General features: G+C 39.9%; 1 protein-coding gene across 1 annotated transcript in view; it reads left to right on the top strand.

Annotated features, from left to right (window-relative positions):
* The window catches only part of AQR (aquarius intron-binding spliceosomal factor), a 78789-nt gene extending 76344 nt beyond the window's left edge, over nt 1-2445 (top strand). Inside the window, exon 35 of the mRNA XM_043471403.1 lies at nt 1772-2445. Within this exon, the coding sequence (XP_043327338.1) occupies nt 1772-2083 (312 nt within the window). The 3' untranslated portion in view covers nt 2084-2445. The remainder of the gene's footprint in view (nt 1-1771) is intronic.
* The last annotated feature ends 22815 nt before the right edge of the window (nt 2446-25260 follow it).

Here is a 25260-nt window from a genome sequence, read left to right as displayed (position 1 = left end):
ATGTTTGTTTTTACAAATATTTCCTAGTCTGTGACTTTTTTTTTTTTTCATTTTTAGGTGTCTTTCAAGTCCCAGTGTATCAAGTTGTTTCTTTGTGATTCATGCTTTTTATGTCCTAAAAGCATTTAGCATTACCATTACCCAAAGTTATGGTTTTATTCCAATGTTTCATTCTAGAAGTTTTATAGCTTTTTTTTTTAATAAGTATGATACATTGTGAGTTAATTTTTTTATTTGGTGCAATGGTTGAATTTTGCTCATTTGCATGTGAATATCCAGTTGTTTCAGCACCATTTCCTGAAGAGGCTGTTTTTTCCCTCTGTTGACCTGACTTATGTTTTTATTTTTTTTAGATTAAAAAAGCAATTTTTCAAATTGAGATCTAATTGACACATAATTTTATATTAGTTTCAGGTGTATAAAATAATGATTTGATAATTCTATATATTGCATAACAATCACCACAATAAATCTAGTTAATATCCTTTGCCACACAAAGTTACACATTTTTTTTCCTAATGTTGAGAACTTTTAAGATCTTACCTTGTGGTCTTAGTAAAAAAAACCCATTGACTGTGTATGTGAGAGTCTTATTTTTGGGCTTTCTGTCTTGCTCTGTTGATCTTTATATCTTTCCTTTTGCCATTACACTATCTTTCTTAGAGTTTCTTTATAGTAAATATTGAAATTAGATAATGTGAGTCCTGAAAATTCCCTTGGTCGTCCGGTGGTTAGGAAGGACCCCACGCTTTCACTGCCAAGGGCACAGGTTCAATCGCTGGTCAGGGAACTAAGATATTGCATGCCACACATTACAGCCAAAATGATAATAATAATAATGTGACTCCTTCAGCTTTGTTGTTCTTTTTCAAAATGTTTTGGCCTATTCTAGTTCCTTTGCTTTTCTCTTTACATTTTAGGATCAGCCTATCTCTTTCAATCCCTAGAAAAAAGCATGCTGAGGTTTTAATTAGGATTTTTGAGTGTTATTGCTTAGGATCAATTTGGGAGTAATTAACGTAACAGTATTGAGTCTTCCTGTCCATGAGTATGATGCCCCTCTCCACTATATTTAGGTCTTCTTTGAATCCCCTCATCAGTGTTTGGCAGCTTTCCGCCTACAGCCTTCATGCATGTGTTAGTTTTATCGCTAAGTATTTCACATTTTGTGCTGCCATTGTGAATACTGCTTTAATTTTTTTTTCAGTTTCCAACAAGAGAAACAAAATTACTAAAGAGAGAAGCCAAGCCTTAGCTCCAGAAAGGGCGGCCGGGTGTTCAGGGCCGCTCCAGTGCTCTGGTTAAGTGGGGCAGAAGCCCTGTGCCTGCTGCTCGCCCCCTGCCTGTCTCAAGGCGTGGATCCTCCTCACCCTCACAGCGCTCCTTGATTGAAGTCGGCCCTTTCTTGAGCTGGTGTGCCAGTCAGTCCTAATCAGCCACTCTTTTCCAGTGTTTGTAATAAGTTCCTTCATGAAAAAATTTAATAGCTTTTGATATTGGTTTTTCTCCCCAGAGATTTAATACATATTCTCATCTTCTTATCTGATATCTGTGTAAGCATATTCCATGGAATCGGCAAAACCTAGGCCATTATCATCAGAATTGTTACCTCTGCAATATAAAACAGCCCTCAGTGTTTTGGAGCTTTCTAGAGTGACAGTATGTTTAGAAAGATAATGCAAGAGCCTAACTTTATAAGCCAGGTGGTTTTCTTTTCTTTTTTTTTTTTTTTGATTCATTAATGTTTTCCCTGTTTTTTTTTCTTCATCAGACTTTATTACAGCTACCACCTGCTATGGTAGAAGAAAGTGAGGAAGTTCAAAGTCAGGAAACAGAGTTGGAAACAGAAGAAGAGGCCATGCCTGCTCAAGCTGACACTGTACCTGATGAAACAACAGATGCCAGCTCCAGTCAGGAAACCTCAGCCTCTGAGACTGAAACCACCCCCAATCAGACAGGAGCCAGCTCCAGTCCAGAGGCTACCCCTGCTGACTCTGAGATCACTGGGACAGGACCGGTAACTGTACCAGCGGAGAATAACACCACTCATGATGTCACATCCATCCCCAGAGAAACCAAGTAGCCAAGCTGTAGCCCTTCTTAGAGAGGACATTTCATTAACAAAGTCGTAGGTAAAGTTACTTCTTGTATTTTATATATGCTTCTGCCATTATAATGGCACTAGTTAATATTAGTCCTTATTTTTGTTAGCTGATTGTCAATGTTTGTCTTCTTGGATATATTAAAAAAGAATGTATGTGTGTGAACAACTCCAATTTTATTTGTTCAATCAGAAAAGTAAATAACCATTCCTTTGCTATTTTGATCATTAACTATGTCTGTAATCATACCCACATTAAAAGAATTTTGTATGGAATAATAGTTCACGTTTTTAGTGAACATCTCTTAAAAAAAAGGATAAAATATACTGGAATTAACCATAAATGACCTTAAGCAAGTGTCCAAATTGGGGAGGAAATCATTTCTTCTATCATAGTGTGAGATGCTCAGGTCATGTTTCTTTCTGTCCTTCATTTCTTTGCTGTCTTCCTTGATGGAAAGGCATTAACACCATAGGATATAGGTTACTCCAGTCCATCAAAAAGGACATGCATTTCCTTCCCTCAGATCTCAGAATGTATTAGAATCACCTAGAATGTCTATTTATTCTTGAGGCTGCTCCAGATCTAATGAATCAGAGTCTCAGGGTTAGAGCCCAGGAGCCTGCATTTTTGTGTTTACAGGTGCTACACCATTAACATTTGAATTGCTGACTGAATGGCATTGGACTAGTCTGGTGAGGCTGAGCCAAAATTCGTCATTCAGCTAAGCAAGAAGAACCTGGCAAATCCATCTGGACAGAAGCCAAGGTCCAGGGTCCAGGCAGTGAAAATCAGTGAACTTAATTAACTCCTATATTCATGATGGATTTCTCCCAACACAGAGGTTCTGAGTTTTCTGTCTTGTTTAGTTCTCTTGATAGATAACCAGCTACAAGGAGACCTCAAGGTAAAATGTGCTTCAGATTTGGGAAAGCAACTGTACTAGGACCTTGCTACTCAAGTGTGGTTTGCAAATCAGCAGCATCAGTGTTGCACTGAAATTTGTTAGAAATGCAAAAGTTTGGGCTGTAGCCCAGGTCTACCAAATCTCAGTCCACATTACCACAAAGTCCCTTGGTGATTCATCTGCACTTTGTCGTTTGAGAAACACTGTACTGAGATTGCTATGCTGTCCTCACATGAGCCAGAGGAAGAATAGTGATTCTGTGATGATAGAATTTACAGTGAGTGTGACTTAACGTTTTCTGACAATGAACCTCTACTTACAAGGTCCCTGGGCATGGTGACCAGAGCAGAGATGAATATGTATATGTGGGGAAGGTGAAATTGCCCACTGGTTCTCTTCCCCCGCTTTCCACATCACTGGAGTGGCTAAGGGACACATTTCCCCAAAGTTCTCCTCCAGTGCATCTACCTTGAGGCCTGACCATGTCCAACAAAGCTTAGAAGAATTAAGCAGGAATTGGCACAGTGCCAGTGAAATGCTTCTCTGGTCTTGACATTTCGAAGGAATGATGAATTCGTCAGGAAATTGAACCCAAAATCAAGTCCCTGATATTTTTGAGTAACTAGTGTTTACTTAACTTTACCGGTCTATGGTGGGTATAATTTAGACTCTCATCTTGAAGCTTCCCGCAGCATCAACAATTGTGTAAAGATTGGATGGGGAAGGGAAAAATGAAAGTGATAGGATAATGAGGAGAGTGAAATGCCAAGGAAACTAAACTCAGAAACCCACCTCTGTTTGTTAGCAGAGCCAGGATGGCACCAAATGGTCTGTTACATAATTTCTCTGGGTATAAGAATTTGAAAGCAGGTGTTGTGGGCCTCACCTGGTCTGAGGACTGCTCTCAGAATTATTTTCATTTGTGAATATATAGTATCAGGCTAAGCAAGAGGGAAAGCAGCTTTACCGTATTACTGTCTTTCCTAGAAAAGATTGATTTTTCCCCTCTAGCCTTTAGAGGATATGAATCATGGTACCTAAAACCAAAATAAGCAAACTGTTGTGCTGTCTTTCCTTAAATAAACCTTTTCCCTAAGGCTGTATATCACTCTGTCTAACTCGGTGACTGAACTTTTTTATCTGCCGCCTGATTTTTATCATTAAAGAGAAAATTTTAACTGGAAGGTAAATAATTTCTTTGCCTTTGTCAAATTAAGAACGGGATGATGAAAGTGGGACTTGAATTATTTTAAATTGTTTATTCACTAGAAAGGCAAGTGAATTGCGGTTGACTATAAAATTGTGGAATTTTTAAAGGAACTTAAGAGAGCTTTTCTTATTTTAAATAATGAGAAAACTGAATCAAAGCTTCTTAACCAGGGTCACAACCATAGGAGACTGGGGTAGAATCCAGTTTATAGACTAGAGCAGTTTTTTGCTTTTTTTTTTTTTTTTAAGTCAACCACACATGAGTACTTGCTTCATAAATTTAAAAATTTTCTATTTAACTTGGAGTAACTACAGACACAGGTATTCTCACCAGGTGACCATTTCAGATTAATGTTCCCATCGCTCTACATCCTGTTTTTCATATCTGAATATGTCATAATTCTGGAGTTTATTTTTAAAAGCAAACCAAAAAGACACATGCCAAGAGAAACAGCATGAAATGAAGCAATTCAAGTATTTAGACTTTTTTCCACAAAATGCTGAGTTAAGAAAGTTCATTACCAGCAGTTGAAAATAAATACCAGCAGTTGAAAATAAATAGCTGTATTGATTTGGGCAAGTGAGTGGAAAGATCTAAATATTAGCAGTTCCCTTGAAGTTAGTGTGAGGATAAAAGATATTTTGCTAGATACTGAGAGAAATAGTACAAATGGACCATTTGTGCTCCTATTAAAAAATGAAGTTTTTTATGATCAGGAGACAGCATGATATTGTAGAACAGACTTTGAATTCATCCAGTCCTGACTTAAATTTTAGTTCGTTTGCTCATCAGCATTTGGTTTGACCTTGACGAGTATTATAACCTAAGTCCCAGTTTTGTTATCTACAAAATGGGGGAAAGATCTGTTTGTTTGTTTGTTTGTTAATAGGGTAATTCTTACGAAAATATCTGGGACCTGGCTGCTCAGTAAATACCAGTACTCACCCCTACCCCGCCCTCCATTTCCCTCCAAATCTTTGAGACAGGATATTACCAAATAATTCTTTGACTCGAGCACTTAGCTATGCTCCTACCCAGGGAGCAGGGAGGATGATGAAGAAGGCCAAACGTGGTGGCAGTTGACATTTGAGATCAAGGATCAAATTTACTGATTCAGAACCTCTAAATCAGCCCATAACAACACTGAGGAAGGTCTCTGCTGAAATTACAATATCTGGCAGATGAAGACACTAGGTATCATTGTGCATGGGATGTACTGATAACATCATTTCTGTATCCTGTATCCCCCACCCCAAGATCATCTATATTATTGCACTTATCTAGCTTGAATATGCTTTTTCCTTTTCATCTTGCAGTCACTCATATGGTGTTTTAGAGATGTTTCTTCAATTAAAATAAGATTAAACAGATTGAAAGAAAAACCAACCCTTTTGCACACGCTAGAAGAGCTGTTAAAAACAGTGCTTTGCGTTCTGTGAAAAATGCTGGGCAGTTAGCCTTTGTAATTATGAACCAGTCATGTGAATAGATGTTTAAGAATGATAACTGGAGCTGTGCTGAGCCAATGATAGAAATGAGCATGTGAGGCTGTTTTTTTCTTTTTCCATTGCTACTCTTCAGTGCCCAAGAAAGGGTTCTAATTCAGTAATATCCAAAAGCTTTGGACATTCTTGTCTTTCTTCATAGAGACAAACCCCAGCTCAGTCCTCTGGAGCTTGACTCAGAATGCAGCAGTTACTGCACAGACAGACAGCTTTATTGCTGGTTCTACCTTTTGGTTTCCATTTAACTTCACTGCCTGCTTAAACTTTTGCACTTACATATAAAGATGGCTAATCCCAGTATTTCTCAACGTATGTTACAAAAACCATTCATCTGAAAGAATACTTGGAAAAAAACATGTTCCGTGGTCAAATAAATTTAAAGAACATAATTAATTATTATTCCCCATTTGTAGAAATGTAAAACTTACATTGTTAGATATTTCCTGCTGGAAAAAATCAAGTTAACTTTATTTAATCTAGCATTTCTCAAACTTATTTGACATTGGAACGCTTTCTTTTTCTTCTTCAAAGTAAGGCATTATAGGGAACTGGTTCTGAGGTTTGATATTTTTACAAATGCAAATGAACTTTGATTCCCCCTTAGAAAATTAGGGGGATAAGAATATACAAGCCCCAAATATGCTGCTTTCGCAAAAGGAATATTTTGAGCTGAAGGCAATTGAGAAGACGCAGATACAGGAAGTTTTCTCGGTCCTTTTGCTTCTGCCTGAAAGCAGGGCATGAATTTCCCTTTGTAAAGATGTCCGCTCTCTCCTAAACTAGGAAGAAAACACCACTTATTACTATACACAGAGATGATGCTGAAATGAGTCTGCATAAACCTTACTAAAATAACTCACCCTTATCTTCCATTAATTTCCCCATATATTTACTTTCCCACAATTTAACACCCCTAAAAACCCGAACTCCTTTTTTTGCCTTATTTACTTTTCCATAATTTATTATCTTTTGTTAAAATGGTATATAAGCTTAGAAGCCTAATAGTCTGGGAGGAATTTTTACTTTTCTGTGCAACTCCATGGAAGTAAAGTTAAAAACATCAATTAAATTTATTTGCCATTTCTCCTATCAATTTCTTTTATTAGCTTAATTCATAGGCCCCAGTTACAGACCTAAGACGGCAGAGGAAAAGTTTTCTCTCCCCTACAAAAATAAGACTTTAATAATTGTTTTTCCACAAGTAACCAGAGGCTCAAGTAACAGCAGAAGAATCTAGAGATGAAGTGATTTGTACAAAATGTCATAATGTAATTTGTTGAGTGTCATGTGGTATTAATAGCAACATCCTGAAAATGCAGATGAGTAAAAGTTTGATCAGTGTACCATGACATTTGTTCATGTGAGCCTTCGAAGAAAAGGTCACTGAACATTTTCTGTTTACATTTTAATTTTAGGCTCCAGGATTTCACACCAACTTTTTCTCATTTTTTTACTCCGCAGTAAAAGAAGAGTCTGTATTTCCAATGTCTGTTGTTTTCTCAGTTCTCTAAATGTTTGTTTTCTTTAAAAGTTTGTTTCAAAAAGGGAGAAGATTTAACAGGGGCAATGGGGGTGGACCAGAAATAATAGAAGAAAATTTAGATAAATATAAAACATGAAAAAAATTTCCTTTCAGAAAAATGTAACAGAGAAGACCCCAAAACTTACCTTGCATCAGACATGTTGAATTCTTAGTTGATTTCCAGAGATGACTGCCCACTTCTCTCTCTCCATCTTTGACTTACATGGTACATTCACCTGAGACCTCTTCTTACAATAAATCCAAGGGCAAGAACTTCAATTGTAGCTGTGCTTGGGAGATGCCTGGTTTAATATGAATAGCTGTTTTGAGACACTGATTTTATTGACCTTTTTTTAAAAAAAAAATCAAGAGTTCTTGATAGAAGGTGGTCATATAAAATATTATCTTTTTCTTCTCCAGTCACTCATTCATTCTGAGGGGAGTTTTCTTCTGGTGTTTAGTTCAGTTGTTCACAGTAAATGTGGTTCTGTGTTATGGTATTTTCATGACCCCCCTGCTTCTAGTAGCGCTTTCCAGTGCTGGGTTTCCTCTAATCCCAGACTTCCCCAAGAATAGTAGTGGAGCAAGAACAGACGGAGTTAATTTACATTTTATTTTGCTGGTTGACAGCTTTTCACAGAAGTGAATTAAGTTATACATAATAAACTGTTGGAAGATATCTTTGAAACTGTCTAATTCTTGCGTATTCCTAGACTGAGTCTCTACTGTGTGACCGACAACAATGCCGTAGCTCATAGATGAGAAACACCGAGGCATTGGCTGGTTTGCCTCGGACACGGTGGTTCATTTAACTGGGACAAGAACCACCATCTGATATGCAGGCAGATCCCTTACCTCACAGATGAGTAAGGCAAACCTACCAAACCTACCAAAGAGCTCCTCTCAGGGGAATTCCCTGGTAGTCCAAGGGTTAGGACTCCACATTTTCACTGCCAAGGACCTGGAGTCTGATGCCGGGTCAGGGAGCTGAGATCCCATAAGCCATGCAGTGTGGCCAGAAAAGAAAAGAATTCCTCCCAGGCTTAGAATACCAAAGAGAAGACTAGGTTGCCAGAATCAGGATAGAAAATAAGAGGTCTATAAAAAAAGATACGCTTTGATGTTTACAGTGTTTATACTTAAGGGTGAAAGCCAAATTAATATTTGTTTTGGGTTGAAAAAAGTATGAGAAACATATAATGTGTAGGGACTATAGTAAGTAATGTTTAATTGTCAAAATGTTAGTTAATTATCCTAAAGCTATTTTTTATTTTTAAGCAAAGCCAAAGGAGGTTAAATAGCAATTTTGAAAGAATGTAACAAATGATAAGGGAAAAGTTAAAATGTACCAAGACCTGCACTTTCAGTTACTATTATAGGCATACCTCAGAGATACTCTGTGTGTGTTCCAAACCACTACAGTATGTTGAATATTACAATAAAATGAGTCACACTTAATATTTCAGTTCCCTAGTACATATAAAAGTTGTTTACACTAAAATGTAGTCTATTAAGTATGCTAAATAGCATTATGTCTAATAAGATGTACACACCTTCGTTTAATGTTACAAAAAAAGAATCTCTAACCATCATCTTAACATTTAGCGAGTCATAATCTTTTTGCAGTAATAACATGCAGGATCACAGATCACCATTATAAATGTAACAATAATGAAAATAGTATGAAATATTATGACAGTTACTAAAATGTAGCACAGAGACACAAAGTGAGCAAATGCTGTTGGAAAAGTGACAGTAATGGACGCCACAAACCTTCAATTTGTTAAAAAGTAGGATCCATAAAAATGTTGTATCCTCGGTGCACTGTTCTATGGTCTTTGTCACAAATCAAATAATTGTATATGTGTGGGTCTGTTTCTGAAAGTTTCATTGGTTTATTTTTCTTTTCTTGTTGCCAGCATTTCACTGGTTTAATTACTGCAGCTCTATGTTAAATCTTGACATCTGGTTGTGTATTCTCCCTTAGCTAATATTCAAGATACTGGCCACTCTTTAGTAATCTATTTTATAGATAGTATATATATTTATGTCGATTCCAATCTCCCAATTGAAAATCCATAAAAGAGGGGATTATATATATATACACATACATATATATGTATATTATATATATATGGCTGATTCACTCAGCGTACAACAGAAAGTAACCCAACATTGTAAAGCAATAATATGCCAATAAAAAAATTTTTTTAGGATATTGACTACTCTTAATCTCTGTATACACTTTAGAATCATTTTGTCAATTCTAAAAAAAAAAAAAAAAAACTTGCTTGAATTTTTTTGGGGATTGCATTGATTCTATAGACCAATTTGGAGGAAAGCTGACATCTTTATCATCTAGGAATGTGTCATCTCTTTCCATTTACTTAAGCCTTCTTTAATCTCACTAATGTTTTGTAAGTTTTCTAGATTAAGGTTTTGGCCATCTTTTGTTACATTTATACTATAAATGGTACTTTAAAACCTACGTTTTATCATTATGTTTTGTCATTGTTTGTTACTGGTATATAGAAATACAGTTTATTTCTTGTATGTTGACCTGATATGTAACAATCTTGTTGGATTCACTTATTTCTTATACTTTGACTGTAGATTATTTTGAATTATCTACATGTATAATTACATCACCTATATAAATAATGGTAGTTTTATTTCTTCTTTAATCATTGTACTTCTTATTTCCCTTTTAATCTCTGTGCCTTATTGACCTATTGAAGACTTCCAGTATAGTGTTGAATGGAAGCAGTCAAAGTGAGTATCTGTGTCTCCTCCCAGTCTTAGAAACAAAGCTTTCAGTATTTAACCATTAAGTATAGTGTTTGCCACAGTTCTTTGTAACACTCAGATTTTAATAGTTTCCTTCTATCCCTAGTTTACCAAGTATTTTTCTTCTTAATATGAACAGATGTTGAAATCTCACAAATACTTTTTCTGTATCCATCAACATGATTATGTGCTTTTTCTCCTTTATTGGATTAATGTGGTGAATTGCACTGGTTTATTTTTCTATTGATTTTTTTTTTCTTCAGGTCATGGGCCAAAATTACTATTCTTCAGGTGCTTGATAACTTTAGTTGAATACTAGAAATTACAAATGCTGTGTTTTTTAATGTTTAGGTTTTGTTGTCTTTCTGTAAAGACTGTTGAAGTCTGTTTTAGCAGGCAGTTAATTGTGGGTATTAGGTTGATTTTTGTTTTTTGTTTTGTTTGGTTTTGGTTTTGGGGGGTGGGGCACAATACGTGGCCTGCAGGATCTCAGTTACCTGACGAAGGATCGAACCCTCACCCCCAGCAGTGGAAGTGTGGAGTCTTAACCACTGGTCCATCAGGGAGGTCCCTAGGTTGATCTTTTTTGTTTTTGTTTTTAAACTTTGTTACGCAAGTATAGTAGAGCTTCCCTGCTGGCTGAGATGGTAAAGAATCTGCCTGCAATGCAGAAGACCCAGGTATGATCCCTGGGTTGGGAAGATTCCCTGGAGGAGGGCCTGACAACCCACTCCAGTATTCTTGCCTGGAGAATTCCAAGGACAGAGGAGCCTGACAGGTACAGTCCATTGGGTCACATAGAGTCGGACACGACAGCAACATAGCAGAACTCACAGGTATAGAGTACTTTACTTTTAGCTCTGTCATTAATTGTAACCTTTCTGTGGTCATTGCCCCAGGTGTTCAACTGAGGTGTCTGTACTCGAGCTGGTAGAAATTTAAACCTTGATTTTCGTGTGAGCTCTGGGAAATATTTAGCTTATAGTGCCCAGATTCTTTGATTGACTTCGTGGAGTTTCACCCTGTATATGTACAGATGAGTATTCAGCCAAAGACTCGAGGGGACCCCTGTTCAAACTTCTGGACTTCTTTCTATGCATAATTCTCTCCTTTCATAGACTCTGCCCCCAAAGTCCACCCAGCTCAGCCTCCTCAGGTTTTAGTTCCTCAAGTCAGTGAGACTGCTGGGCTTCTACTCAGGTTCTTCTTCCATGTGCTGCTATTGGGGAAGTTGTCTTTTGGCAAATAGCCAAGGCAATCACAGAGCTCACTTTATTTTATTTCCTTCAGGGATCACAGATCTTTGCTGCCTATTGTTCAATGTCTGGAAATAGTTACTTTGTATATTTTGTCCATTCTCCTAGTTGATTATAGTGAGATGATAAGTTACTGTGAGCAAAAGCAGAGGTTCTTACATTGATTGGTTTTTCAAATATTAAAGTGACCTCATATTCCTATACTTTGGCCTCCTAATGCAAAGAACTGACTCATTGGAAAAGACCCTGATGCTAGGAAAGATTAAAGGCAAGAGCAGAAGGGGACAACAGAGGAACAGAGGATGAGATGATTGGATGGCATCACTGACTCAATGGACATGAGTTTGAGCAAGCTCTAGAAGACAGTGAAGGACAGGGAAGCCTGACATGCTGCAGTCCATGGGGTTACAAAGAGTCAGACATGACTGAGCTACTGAAGTAAACATATTCTTAATATTTAAAAAATAATTGCTATATCAAGTTTACTAATGCTTTTTATTAGGACTCTTGCATCTGTGTTTATGCAAGATGGTTCTATAATTATGGTGATGATGATATTAGTTTATCAGCTTGAGTATCAAGATTATTTTGACTTCATAAATTTAGTTGAATTTTCTGTTTCTTTTACCGGAAGTGATTTTGTAAAAGTGGTGTCATTTTTTTTTTTTAGCATTTGGAACATTTTACCAGTGATGTCATCTAAGCCTGGAGATTTCTTTGTGAGAAGGTTTTAAATTTCAGATTAATTTATTTAATGGTATAGGACTATTCTGCTTCTTGTTGCATGTTTGTTTTGGTTAGTTGTTTTTCTGTAGGGATTTGTCCATTTAAGCTGAATTCTCAAATTTATGTGGGCAAAAGTAATGTATAATATCAATTTTTAATCACAGCTCTAGCTGTATTGCACACATCCCATATGTTTCCATTAACATCCATTTCAAGATGTTTTCTAATTTCCATTGGGACTTTTTTAAACACATTTTTTCATATTCTTTGAAAATGTTTTGGAACCTAGTAGATACAGTAGTTACACAACACTGTGAATGCACTAAATACTACTTAATTGTTCCCCTTAAAATGGTTAACTTTATGTTACATGAATTTCACCTCAGTTTTTAAAAAAACACCTTTTAAGAAGTGAGTCTCTTAATTTCTAAGCATGTGGGCATCTTTCTTATCTTTCTGTTATTTCTAGCTTTGTTCCACCATGGTAAGAGAACATACGTTGTATGATAATAATCCCTTGAAATTGTCAGGACTTTTATGGTACATGTTTCATGTGTCCTTGAAAAGATTGTGTATTTTGTAGTAGTTAGGTACCATTAGGTCAAGTTTGTTAATTATTTTGTTCACATCCTTATTCTCACTTTTTTTGTCTGCTTGTTTTATCAGTTACTGAGAGGTGTGTTTAAAAAAAAAATCTGAGTGTGTTATAGACTTGTTTATTTCCTCTTTGAATTCTCAAGTTTTGCTTTGTGTATTTTAAGACCATGTTATTAAAGGCATACAAGCAGAATTATTATGCCTTCTTGATGGATGGATTTTTAATTATTTAGAAATGTCTCTCTTTAAATATACTTCTTGCCTTAAAGAATACCTTGTCTAACATTTATTATAGCTATACCAGCTTTCATTTTTTTGCTCTTTACATGGCATTTTTTTCCCATTCTCTTACTCAAACTTTCTAGGTCCTTTATATTTAGGGTTTCCTGTTTTAGGTTTTCCTGGGTTTAGGATTTGATTGTACATATTTTTAAATAATAAGTTGAAGATGCAAAAGTTCTGGGTGAGAAGCAAAAGACTACATCACTTGCAGCATATCAAGCAACATGGACATGTTTGTTTGCATCAGATCCTCTTGCTCCCCAAGTCCCACCGTGGTGACCTGGTGGAGGCCCTGAAGGGTGCCTGTGTAGACACAGGTTATGTTATAGGAGAGGAACAGTGGGGAACCCCCTACTTTTACAGTAAGCAGCAAGCAAACCTGTTCGTAGTCCCAGAGGGAGACACGTCCTCATCCCTCAAGGTGTTTTTGCTGCACACTCAACCCTCTTGGGAAATGGCCTGAGGGAAGTGCAGCCTGGCATTCTTGACACACCCCCTGAGAGCGGGCTGGGGTACTCTGTGAGCTTATTTATTTCTCCTTGGATTCTGTCAGCTGTTCCTTGGTGTATTGTCCCCTTCATGGATCACAGCCTTGTCGTGGCAAAGGGGCTTGCGTAACTCAAATGAAGCTTTGCCATTCAGGGCCACCCAAGATGGATGGGTCACAGTGAAGAGTTCTGACAACATGTGGTCCACTGGAAGAGGAAGTGACATCCCACTCCAGTAGGATAGCCCTAAGAACCCAGTGAACAGTTTGAAAAGGCAAAAAGGTACACTTGCCCCGTGGAAGGAAAGCTGTGGAGGACAAAGGAGCCTGGCATGCTGCAGTCTGTATGGTCACAGAGTCAGACACGACTTAATGACTGAACAGCAACGGTCAAAATCTTATACCTTCTTATCAACCCTGTGTTATCATGCGAAAATGCCCCTCTTTAACTCTAGTAATGCTTCTTGCCCTTAAGTCTACCTTCTCATATTAATTTAATAACACCAGTTTACCTCAGGTTAGATTTTCCACTCCATATCTTTTTAAAAACCATCCTCCTTCTCAATCTTTCTATGTCTTTAATTTTTTCTTTTGTAAGCAACTATATAGTTATTTAATTTTATATAATTGATGATATATTGGGCTTTATTTTAACCATTTTACTCTCCTGTGTTTTTAGTTCACTTTTCATCTTTCTTGCCTTCCTTTGGGTATATAAAGTATTTTTTATTATTTAATTTTTCCCATGCTATTAATTTGTTAAGAATACATTCTCTTATGGCCTGACACTGCATGTGAAACATCCCACAGGCCTTGGATGATGCTTTTGCCTGCGGAGAGGGTTCCCCCTCTCCTCTCACAGGCAGCCTGGAGGCAGATCACCTCCATCCAGAAGGGCCACACCTCTCCCAGACTGGAGTGCCATCTTTGGAAAAGTCAGCTCTGACTCACTCTCATTCCTAGGATATAGCCATGTAGAGATTCCAGCTGAGAGTCTGAGATTTCCTGGGGAACCAGTCCTTTTGGGTGGGTTCTGAATTCAGTATTGGTCTCCATAGCATTATGAAATGGTCAAAAAATTCAGCTTTGCTTTTCCACCCGCTTTCTATTTGGCTCTAAGCCTCTTGCCTACACACCTTAATCAGTAAATAACTTGAAGAAAACTCATGCTGATGTTGGGGTCACACTTTTGCACCCCTATTCTCTGGGATCTTGATTCTGCATGTCCTAATTACCTGGGCAGCTTCAAACTTCACTTTTTATCTTCCCACCCCCATCACATTACTTACTGCTAACTTCTCAGCCATCTGCCCTACACTGAGAATTGCCAAATGCCCTGTCTTTTTCCATTTGGGTTGCTTTAACAAAAATACCATAAACTGGGTGGCATAAGCAACAAACATTTCTCAGTTCTTGAGTCTGAGGAGTCTAAGATAAAGGTGCTAGCAGATTCAGGTCGGTGAGAGCCTGCTTCCTGGTTTGTAAAAGGACTATCTTTTTCTCTGACCTCACACATTGGAAAGAGGGTAAGAATATTCTCCGGAGTCCCCTTTAAAAGGGCAGTAATCCCATCCGTTGGTTTTCCAGGTAGCTCAGTGATCAAGAATCCGCCTGCCACTGCAGGAAACACAAGTTTGATCCCTGGGTTGGGAAGATCCCCTAGAAAAGGAAATGGCAACCCACTCCAGTCTTCTTGCCTGGAAAATCCCATGGACAGAGGAGCCTGGTGAGCTACAACCCATGGGGTCACAAGAGTCAGACATGACTGAGCGATTAAACAACAAAAATCTCATCCATAAAGGATCCACCCTCATAATTCAGTTATTTTCCAAAGGCCACACATCCAAATAACCATCACAATGCAAGTTAGGATTTTAACCTAAGAATTTGGAGAGAATACCCATTCAGTGCATGCCTGTAGGCATAGAGCAGTGTGCAGAAACTTGGTAATCACCTCAGTAAGTACCTTTCCCTCAAGTCTTGGCTATGACAGCAGGTTTATAGTGCCTCAAGCATTTTTTTCCCCTCTATTTTTTTCTAGCTTTTTCAATTGTTCTTGATGAGTGTTGGTCAGCCCATCCCATCAGAGCTGGACGGGACCGCCTTTGAACAACACTGATTAAATGCCTTAGCGTACCTATTTTATAATGTCTCATTTCCCTTACTGGACTCTTAAGTCTCTGCAGAATTACCATTAATTCTCAGCTTAATCAGACTAGGCCTCCTTCCTGAAACGACCAGTTGGCTCTTCTTTTCATTAAGGAATATCTTGACCCTACCTGCAGGTGTAGTTTTAACCCTGTTTTTCAGTTGCTCAGTTGTGTCCAACTCTTTGCAACCTCATGGACTGTAGCATACCAGGCTTCCCTGCCCATCACCATCTCCTGGAGCTTGATCAAACTCATGTCCATCAAGTCACTGATGCCATCCAACCATCTCATCCTCTGTCACCCCTTTCTCCTCCTGCTTCAATCTTTCCCAGGATCAGGGTCTTTTCTAATGAATCAGCTTTTCACATCAGAGGGCTGAACTATTGGAGCTTCAGCATCAGTCCTTCCAATGAATATTCAGGACTGATTTCCTTAAGGATTGACTGGTTTGAACTTCTTGAAGTCCAAGGGACTCTCAAGTCTTCTCCAACACCACAGTTCAAAGGCCTCAGTTCTTTGGCGCTCAACCTTCTTTATGGTCCAGCTCTCACATCCATACATGACTACTGACAAAACCATAGCTTTGACTATACTGACCTTTGTTGGCAAAGATAATGTCTTTGCTTTTTAATACGCTGTCTAGGTTTGTCATAGCTTTTCTTCCAAGGAGCAAGCCTTAACCCTGATCTCTAACCAATCCTGGGACTCACTAGGAAAAGATGAAAGAAAGGCATGCATCACAGACTAGCCCTGTGATCATCAGCTTCAGGTCACCCCTGCTATCAGATGGGCTCAGAGCATATTCATTAGCCACAGGCAGTTCTAGGTTTCAGTGGCCCAAGGTGTATACAATTTAAGAGCCATGTTTAAGAAAAAGGATTCAAAATTATGATCACAAAATAAAGTATAAGGTTTTAGAAGAGGTCATACACAAGAGGAGTCTTGAAATTTAACTTTCATTAGCCTCATACTAACTCTGTGTCTTGTACGGGTTTAAATTTTTGGCCCTAGCTTTCTTTCTCCACTCTTTTTAAACCCCTATTTTAAGGAGTAGCTCCTCTAGAAGTGTTTCCTTCACACAAGGTTTGGATTCTAATGCTGTACCTGGCCTAACTGTATCCCTAAAAGTGGCTGGCAGGAAAGAATGTCCTAAGGTCCTCCAGAAAGGACTATGGAGTCAGGAGAAGGAAGCTCAGAATCAATGAGAGACAAAAGATGTTTACTGACTACACTATTTGTCAAATACTGTGCTTTTACTTGCCTTCTCTCATTTAATCGTCTCAGTGACCCTGAGACTTAGGTATTACTTTAAAATCCCTACTGTACAGATGAGAAAACTCTAAGCCTTATTTGGCCAAAGTGATCAAATGTATAATTGAGAGAACTAGGATTTGAACTTTGACTCCAAAGTCTATCTTTCTTTACACTGCTTCAAAATATAACCATTTCATTATATTTACCTACAGAAGCCTGGCCCATAGGTGGGTTATAGGGTCTGCGATGACATTGGAAATGTTGCTTTATGATGTTGCAATCATGATGCATCACAAATCTACTTTTCTTATTAACTGGAGATGATAATGTTTTGCTTATGACAGCCACAGAATTTGCTTCAGGCAGGTCGTCTTTGGTTCAGTCACCATGGTTATGAATTTATTTACATCATTTGTATTTAAGCATTTTTTAGTTTCTTGTGAATCAAGTGTCAGAGAACTCTCCATTGCCATTATTCCTAGGTTGTACCATAGTGCATTTAAAGTATCATAGGGAGGGGCTTCCCTGGTAGCTCAGTGGTAAAGAATCCGCCTGCCAATGCAGGGGACATGGGTCTATTCCCAAGTCCAGGAAGATCCCACACGCCACAAAGCAGCTGGGCCTGGGCACCACAACTCCTGAGCCTGTGCTCCAGAGCCTGCAAGCTACAGCTACTGAAGCCCGCACACCTAGAGCCTGTGCTCTGCAACAAGAGAAGCCACTACAAGAAGAAGCCCACACAGCAACGGAGACCCAGCCCAGCCAAAAAGAAACATAAATAAATAAAGATTTTAAAAATTATCATAGGGATACACTCTTGATCATTTCATTGTTTATTACAAGAAGAGTCAGTATTCCTCCAAGACCAGAAGAGAAACCAAACAGACACTGTTTCATCTTAGCAGGATCTGTAGTTTTGTCAGCTCTGCTTATGTAATTCCGAAGAAGAGCACTTAGCACTGTTTAACAGACTTTTTCTCAGAAAGGGCCTGGGTGTGCAGCACCCTGCCAAGTCTCCCATTAGTTATAGAGAAAAGCCATTTGTATTCTGAAATTGCAAATCAGCCAGGCAATCACCACACAGAAATAGCCCCCATGAAAATAAAGCAGTGCTATATTTGAAACCTTAATCATGTATATTTATAGACCTGAGTTTAGTTCTATTTGGAAATTTTCACATTATACAGTAACGTCGTGATTACCAACATGCTCAGAGGGTGAGGGGGATGGGACATTTGATCCACTTATATTTTCTGAGTAATGGGGACTTAGTCACAAAGAATTTTTCTGTCCATCCTTTGCTGAATGCCGTTCAAAAATTGCTTTGGTCACCTCACAAGAAGCTCAGAAAGCCGCCTGTGAAGTATTGGAGGTGGGAGGAGTAAGGAAGTGTGTCACTCACCAGATTTGTCATTTGACACATGAAAAATCCACCATTAGAGAGTTTTATGGCTTAGGACCTTGTTCCCATATTAAGACAAAAAGTACTTGGGTTGGCTAACGCATTGCACATATTAGTGTTTCAGGACTCAGTGCGTTTATTAGGAGATTTCCTGAGAGAAGATTCAAAAATATGTAGGGCACCTGAGGCTGGAGGAGAGTGTGGCAACCCACCTCAGGATTCTTGCCTAGAGAATCCCCATGGATGGAGGAGCCTGGCGGGCTGCAGTCCATGGGGTCGCAGAGTCCATGACTGAGTTACTAACCACAGTACAGGGCACCTGAGGGCCTTTGGTACCTGGCGTTAGAGAGCAGTTCATCTGTTTCCAAATGCCGCCCAGGGCCAGGCCTCTGGGCAACAGTCTGCCCCACTTCAGGGGTATTCATCAGCTATCTTCGTGGCTCACCTCTCGTTGGTCTCTCAGACTCACATGCAAATAACTTACGAGCTTCCACACTCTCACCCCTGTTTTGTGACATTCATTCTCTCCCTGTCTCCTAGTCATTCATGATGGTGAGGAAAAGCCCCGCTGAGCAAACACTGGAAGGAGGTGAGGCAGAGAGACATTTGATATCTAGAGGAAGAATATTGCAGGTAGGGAGAACAGTAGTGGAAGGTCCTGACCCAGGACGTGGCCCAAGGGTTTAAGACAGATGAGGGGTGCATTTTGGAGCCAAGTGGACCTAAATTAGAGCTCTCCAAAGGAGCTCTGCTGCTTGCTCACTGGGTAACCCTGAATCACATGGCTTTGGTTTTCTCATTTGCGTAATTGGGGTAGTAATACCTTCCTTGAAGAGTTGTTATAAGGATCAAGTATTTTGAGATACAGTATTGAATAATATAATGCCAGACACAGCAGAAACTCAGTAAATGGTAGCTGTCATCACCATGATGATTATCTACTAGTCCATGGCCTATTAGAACTGGGATGCACCCCCAGGAGGTGAACAGTGGGCAAACGAGTGAAGCTTCATCTGTGTTTACGGCTGCTCCCCACACTTTGGGTGTCACTGTCTCCCATCCCATTCAGATGGGACTGTCCAGGTGCAGGAAAACAAGCAACCCATTCAAGAAATTATGAAACCCATTCAAGGTTTTCACAGCCAGTAAGTGGTGGAGCAAGAATCTAAACCAGGAAAATAAGCTTAGGGTTCCCACTGATTCTGCATTATGGTGAGTTGTATAATTATTTCATTATATATCACCATGTGATACTAATAGAAATAAAGTGCACAGTGAATGTGTATATTGGAATCATCTCCAAACCATTGCCACTCACACTCTCTGGTCCATGGAAAAACCGTCTACCACAAAACCAGTCCTGGTGCCAAAAATGTTGGGGACCGCTGACGCGCCTGAATGGTGGGTTTACCACATGATGCTACAGTTACTAGCTTATGGATCTTCTCTCCCACATTAGACTGGATTCCAGAGTGCCCTTCCTATTTCAAGCAGGTTAGAAGCCTCCTAATATATCGAAGGAATATGTGCCTTGGTTTGCTAGACAGAAAATTTCCAGGAATCATTTGTTTGGCTAAAAATGTTTAGAGCACTCTTACTGTGTAGCAGCATCCTTCCATCAGACAGACCAATAGTATGACAAACATGTATTAATACATCCAAACCTGCTTTGCATGGTTTTAAACATTTGCAAAGATCTGGTCAAGAAGATTCCTTCTTAGCCCTGACAGCTTCCAAATCCTTCTCTGTGATACCTTGGTTTAGCAGAACAGTGTCAGAGGGTGGCATATGAGATGCTGCTGCTGTTGTCTGGCCCTGACACAGAGTAGGCATAATCTGAGTTGGGGAAAGACCTGAGACAATGACAGTGATGATGTTGATGGTGTTAATTAAGCATTTATACTTCAGATACTGTGGTATGTGTTTTACGCAGATGGTTACATTTGATTCTCACAACGACCCTAGGGTAATAGGTTTCCTGTTTTATACATGAGGACATTGAAGCCTAGCAAAATTAAGATTCCCATACAAGGTTTACACATCCAGTGGTGGAAGAGCCAGGATTTGAACTAGAATATTTGAGTGCAGCCTGGCATGCTGCAGTCCACGGGGTCGTAAAGAGTCGGACACGACTGAGCGACTAAACCACAATACAACAATTTGAGTACAGGTCTGTACCTGTGACTGGTTCAGGCGTGGAGGTGCTACCCAGAAGGGTGAACCCAGGCTTTGGGAAGCGGGAGAGAGTGGCAGGTGTGTGATCTTGCCACCAGGAAACAGGGTGGAGTGTGGAGAGGGGCTGACTGAGACAAAGCGGGTGCAGAGTCCATTTTCGTCTGCTCCTGAAATAAGTGTAGTAGGCGAGCAGACTCGCTGTGCTGGGCTGTGCTTCTGCTTAGACACTAGTCGTGTCTGACTCTTTGCGACCCCATGGACTATAGCCCACCAGACTCCTCTGTCCATGGGGATTCTCCAGGCAAGAATACTGGAGAGGGAGTCATTCTTTTCTCCAGGGGATCTTCCCAACCCAAGGATCGAATCCAGGTCTCGCACATTGCAGGCAGATTCTTTGCCATCTGAGCCACCAGGAAAGCCCAAGAATACTGGAGTGGGTAGTATATCCCTTCTCCAGGGGATCATCCTGACCCAGAAATCAAACTAGGGTCTTCTATATTGCAGACAGATGCTTAGCCAGCTGAGCTACCAGAGAAGCCGAGAAGACTCACTCTGGCCTCTCAGATGAGTGTAAGTGCTACTTGGCTTTCTGGAGTGAATCTCTGGTGGTGGTGATCTGCAGACAGAGCCCCACGGGTCGCTGCTGGTCACACACGACATTTCCCCTGGCACCATGGGCAGCAGCATCGCTGATGGACAGAATGTGTTCAAGGAGCATTCATTCTCCAACATCACACTGCTCTGAAGATGGGACTGCTTTTATTAGTAAAACACATAATGGGTTCGCTCACATCTGTTCTGAAGGGAAAAAATCAGCTCCTCCTCAATCATTTTTCTTTTTTCAGAAATGACTAGAGACTTGGCTTCAAAAAAGGATGCATGACTGCCGGGTGCTGACTCACCATTCAGCTGCTACTGCCCAGCCAAGGGCAGAGGCGGGGCGGCGCCCTGGGCATCGGTGCAGAAGCCGTGTCTTGCCCAGGTGGCGCGTGCTGGGGAACGGCAGCCTAAGGCCTTCTCTTCTGTTCTGGCTCACAGCCCAGGCTCTTCCCTGGGTCGCTTTCTGCTCCTCCTCATCAACATGTGCTGTGACCTCCCAGTGGCAGAGATCTTTAACACCTCGCTACACTCCCCAGACCCATTCCAGTCTCTGTCCTCACTGGCTCATTTTCATGTCCACTGGAGCGTCCTCTCCTGCATTCCTGCATGGGGCACAGAGCATCGCTCGCCTCCTTTCCCTCCCACTCCCACCTTGGCCCTTCAAAATGTTTTCTTCCTCCTTCCTTCGCTGTGATAGAGAAGCTGTCCAACAGCATTTAGATGGAAGCAACCCAAAGGGCACACCTAATCCCAGCAGCCGTGCTCTGAGCAGACCTCAGGGCCATTCCAGCCCAAGCTGCTCTGGCTAAACCCTGCCTGGAGCTTTGAACAAAGAAGACCTTTGCCATCACAGACAAACTAAATCTTCGCACATTTGACCACTGAGGGGAAAGTGGTCCACATACTATGAGAGATGTTCGCATCAGGAGAGGAGCTGGGAGAAAAATGCATCAGCTAAGGTCACCTGTTCAGCATGTGGCCAGAACTTTGCGAGGATGTGGTCGCCTGAATTTTTTTTCAAGCCTGAGAGGGTAGCACAGCCCCATTTAACAACTCAACAGGAACAGTTTTCTGCTCATGTGCCTGTGTATTTAGAGCTTCTGAAGGATGCTGGCCATGCTTCAGCTTTATAGTTGCTCAGGCTCAGCACCGTTACCTGCGGTGTGTGCTCTGCTCACTCGCTCAGTCGTGTCCGACTCTTTGCACGCTATGGACCGTAGCCTAACAGGCTCCTCTGTCCATGGGATTCTCCAGCCAAGAGTACTGGAGTGGGTTGCCATGCCTTCCTCCAGGGGATTTACCCAACCCAGGGATCCAACCCGAGTCTCTTAACATCTCTTGCATTGGCAGGTAGGTCGTTTACCACTAGCACCACCTGGGAAACCCCTAAATCATTACCTAGAAAGCTCTAAATGCTCACTCAGTGACATGTAGTGATGTACTTACAAAATCTTGAAGTGGTGGAATTTACGTCTGGGTGTCTTAGCTTCTCCCCAGGTAGTAAAAAAAATAAATCACTCATTCCCATACCTGGAGAGCCAAAGAAATGTCATAATATTTCTCAACCACTATCATCACCACCACTTTACAAAGAGTGAGAGGAAACCAGTCAAGGGTCCTTTTCACAGCCCCTCACTATCCCAGACTGCTTGCAGTGTATGTAATCCATTCAGTTTTAGAAGTAAATTAAATAGAAGTTCTGTGATATCGATTACTGACTGGAGGAAGCATCAAGGTGTTACACAAAAGTTTCTTCAAACAGAAAGAGACTTTTATGAGGAAACTAGATATAAAGGCCTTCTCATATCTTTGTCCCAGGAAAACAGGTGAAACCTGCTTTGTCCCCAGCTCCAGAGAAATTGAAGACCCATCATGCCTATGTCGTGGGCTTTCCAGGTGGCTCAGTGGTAAAGAATCTGCCAGCCAATGCAGGAGATGCGGGTTCGATCCCTAGGTCAGGAAGATCCCCTGGAGAAGGAAATGGCAACCCACTCCAGTATTCTTCCCTGGAAAATCCCATGGGCAGAGGAGTCTAGTGGGCTCTAGTTCATGGGGTCACAGAGTCAAGCACGACTGAGCATGCACATATGCGCACAAACCCATGTTAGAAATGTGAAGCTGCAGAACTACTCAGCTTAAGAAAATAATAATGACTCAGTGCTGGAAGACAGTCTATAAATAAGTGCATCCTGTGAAGACCAAATTGGAAACTATGATCCTTGAAGAAAAAGTCAGACTCTACACACAGATCCATACCTGTGTGACATAAATAATTTGCACCTTAAAGATGGGACCAAACAGACAACATTCCCCATCCGCACTGGTTAAGGGTTACCAGCAGCTTCTTAATGATATTGATATCAGAATCCTCTGTATTGTCTTTACAATACACTAGAGTGTGGGCTGAAATTCTCAAAAAATCCCCTTTGTCATCATCATTATTTTTTTGTCAGAGATAAATGACCTTTTGGGGCACAGTTATTTGTAGATAGCTAGATCTTCCTATCCCATTGCTGAAAGAAGACTTACATAAAAGAATATATAAATTATTCAATTTATATAAAATTCAAAAACATGGTCACTGGAATCTACGGTGAGAGGAATCAGAACAATAATTGCTTGTGAATATAGAGATTGACTGGAAGGGGGCCTGAGAAAACTTTCTGGGGTGATGGAGGTGTTCTGCATCTAGACTAGGGGTGTTGGTCACACGGGTGTATACATATTTTAAATTCATCAAGCTACACACTTAAATATGTGCACCACAGGTTTGCAATTCTAAGGTAAAATTTATAGAATTTTAAGTCAATCTAAAAGAAAAAAAATTACCTAAGCCCTTAGGTTTTTATAATGGATAGCACTTTGTAGGATAGCCCTTTCATCAGAACATATTCTAACCTCTCAGGGTCTCAAATCCCTCTTCCTTTCTAGTATCTGGAGAGTTTCTTTTTATACAGACTTCTACACACTTATAAAAAATATATTTTTACTCAGCATTTCTAATTGTTTGTCCTAGGCTAAAGATTATCCTGGTCCACTATCTGCTGAAACCAGAAGCCTCTACATTTTGTAATAACTTCACAGTATATTTTGCCTTGCCTTTGAAATGTATAAATACATACACATTTCTCTCTGTGTGTGTAAATATACACATGTAGTCATACACATATGTAGAGAAGTCTATCTTCTCTTTAGTAGCTTTGAGATTCTTATCTTGGATTAAAACATGTGCTTTAAAACCATTGTTCAAAATCTGCTAGTGGACAAGCAAGGTTATATGTCAGGAATACCTCGAGGCAGTTACCTGTTTTCAGTAGCGTCTCTCTCAGTCCTATACCTGAACGTTGCTCACCAAGCAGCATGCTGCTGGGTAAAGCATTGAAAAAGGAAACAGAAAACACCATCATGAAAGCCAAGAGGTCCTTTGGGAGCTGACAGATGGCTATGTCATCTTCTATTCCTGTTTATCTTTTCTCATTTACCTTATATTTTTCTCCTGTGGTTAGGAGCCATGTTTAACCTCCCCCACAAATGTCACATCTAACCTCTTTATTGACTTTTATAGAGTGATTGGTCCTAAATAATTAGAATTATATAAATCAACATAAAAAATAATCCATTTCCCTTTGTGATATGATTTAAATGCCTCGGAACATAATGAAAATCAATCTTGGGATCACCAGTGCTATTTATACGTAGCCGTGTTCACATGTGATGTTTAGAAGTTATTCATCTAATTTGGGAATTTCCTGACTGCAGTAAATTTAAACTAAGCATGATATCATCACACTGAAATTCTCATTTTCACTGTAATACCTAAAGAGGAGAGAATGGCACCCGACCTGTGAAAACTGCCTCACTTATGTGAGAAGAGTGTTTCTGCTGATGGCATGTGTTAATCAGCGCGTGAGGTTGACATAGATTTACTGTGATGTTGGAGGTTTTCCCACATAGGTAATGATGATGGTGTGTGTGTTTGAGAGAGATGTTTTTATCTATTGAAAATACATGCTTGTGAGAAAAAATGCACATTATATATGTATGTCCTTATAAAAACATTAAGGGACTTACCTGGCAGTCTAGTGGTTGAGACTCTGTCTTCCAGCAGGGGATGCAGCCTTGATTCCTGGTCAGGGGGCTCAAATCCCACACATCTCATGGCCAAAAATACCAAAATATAAAAGAGAAGCAATATTGTAAGAAATCCAATAGAGTATGAAAATGGTCCACATAAAAAAAAAATCTTAAAAAAAAGAACATTATATATTACCTAGATTCTAAGATGTACCTTTCTCTCT

This window comes from Cervus canadensis, chromosome 6 (genome assembly GCF_019320065.1).
Source record: "Cervus canadensis isolate Bull #8, Minnesota chromosome 6, ASM1932006v1, whole genome shotgun sequence".
Classification (NCBI taxonomy): Eukaryota; Metazoa; Chordata; class Mammalia; order Artiodactyla; family Cervidae; genus Cervus; species Cervus canadensis.
This window is presented reverse-complemented; position numbering and strand designations above follow the sequence as displayed.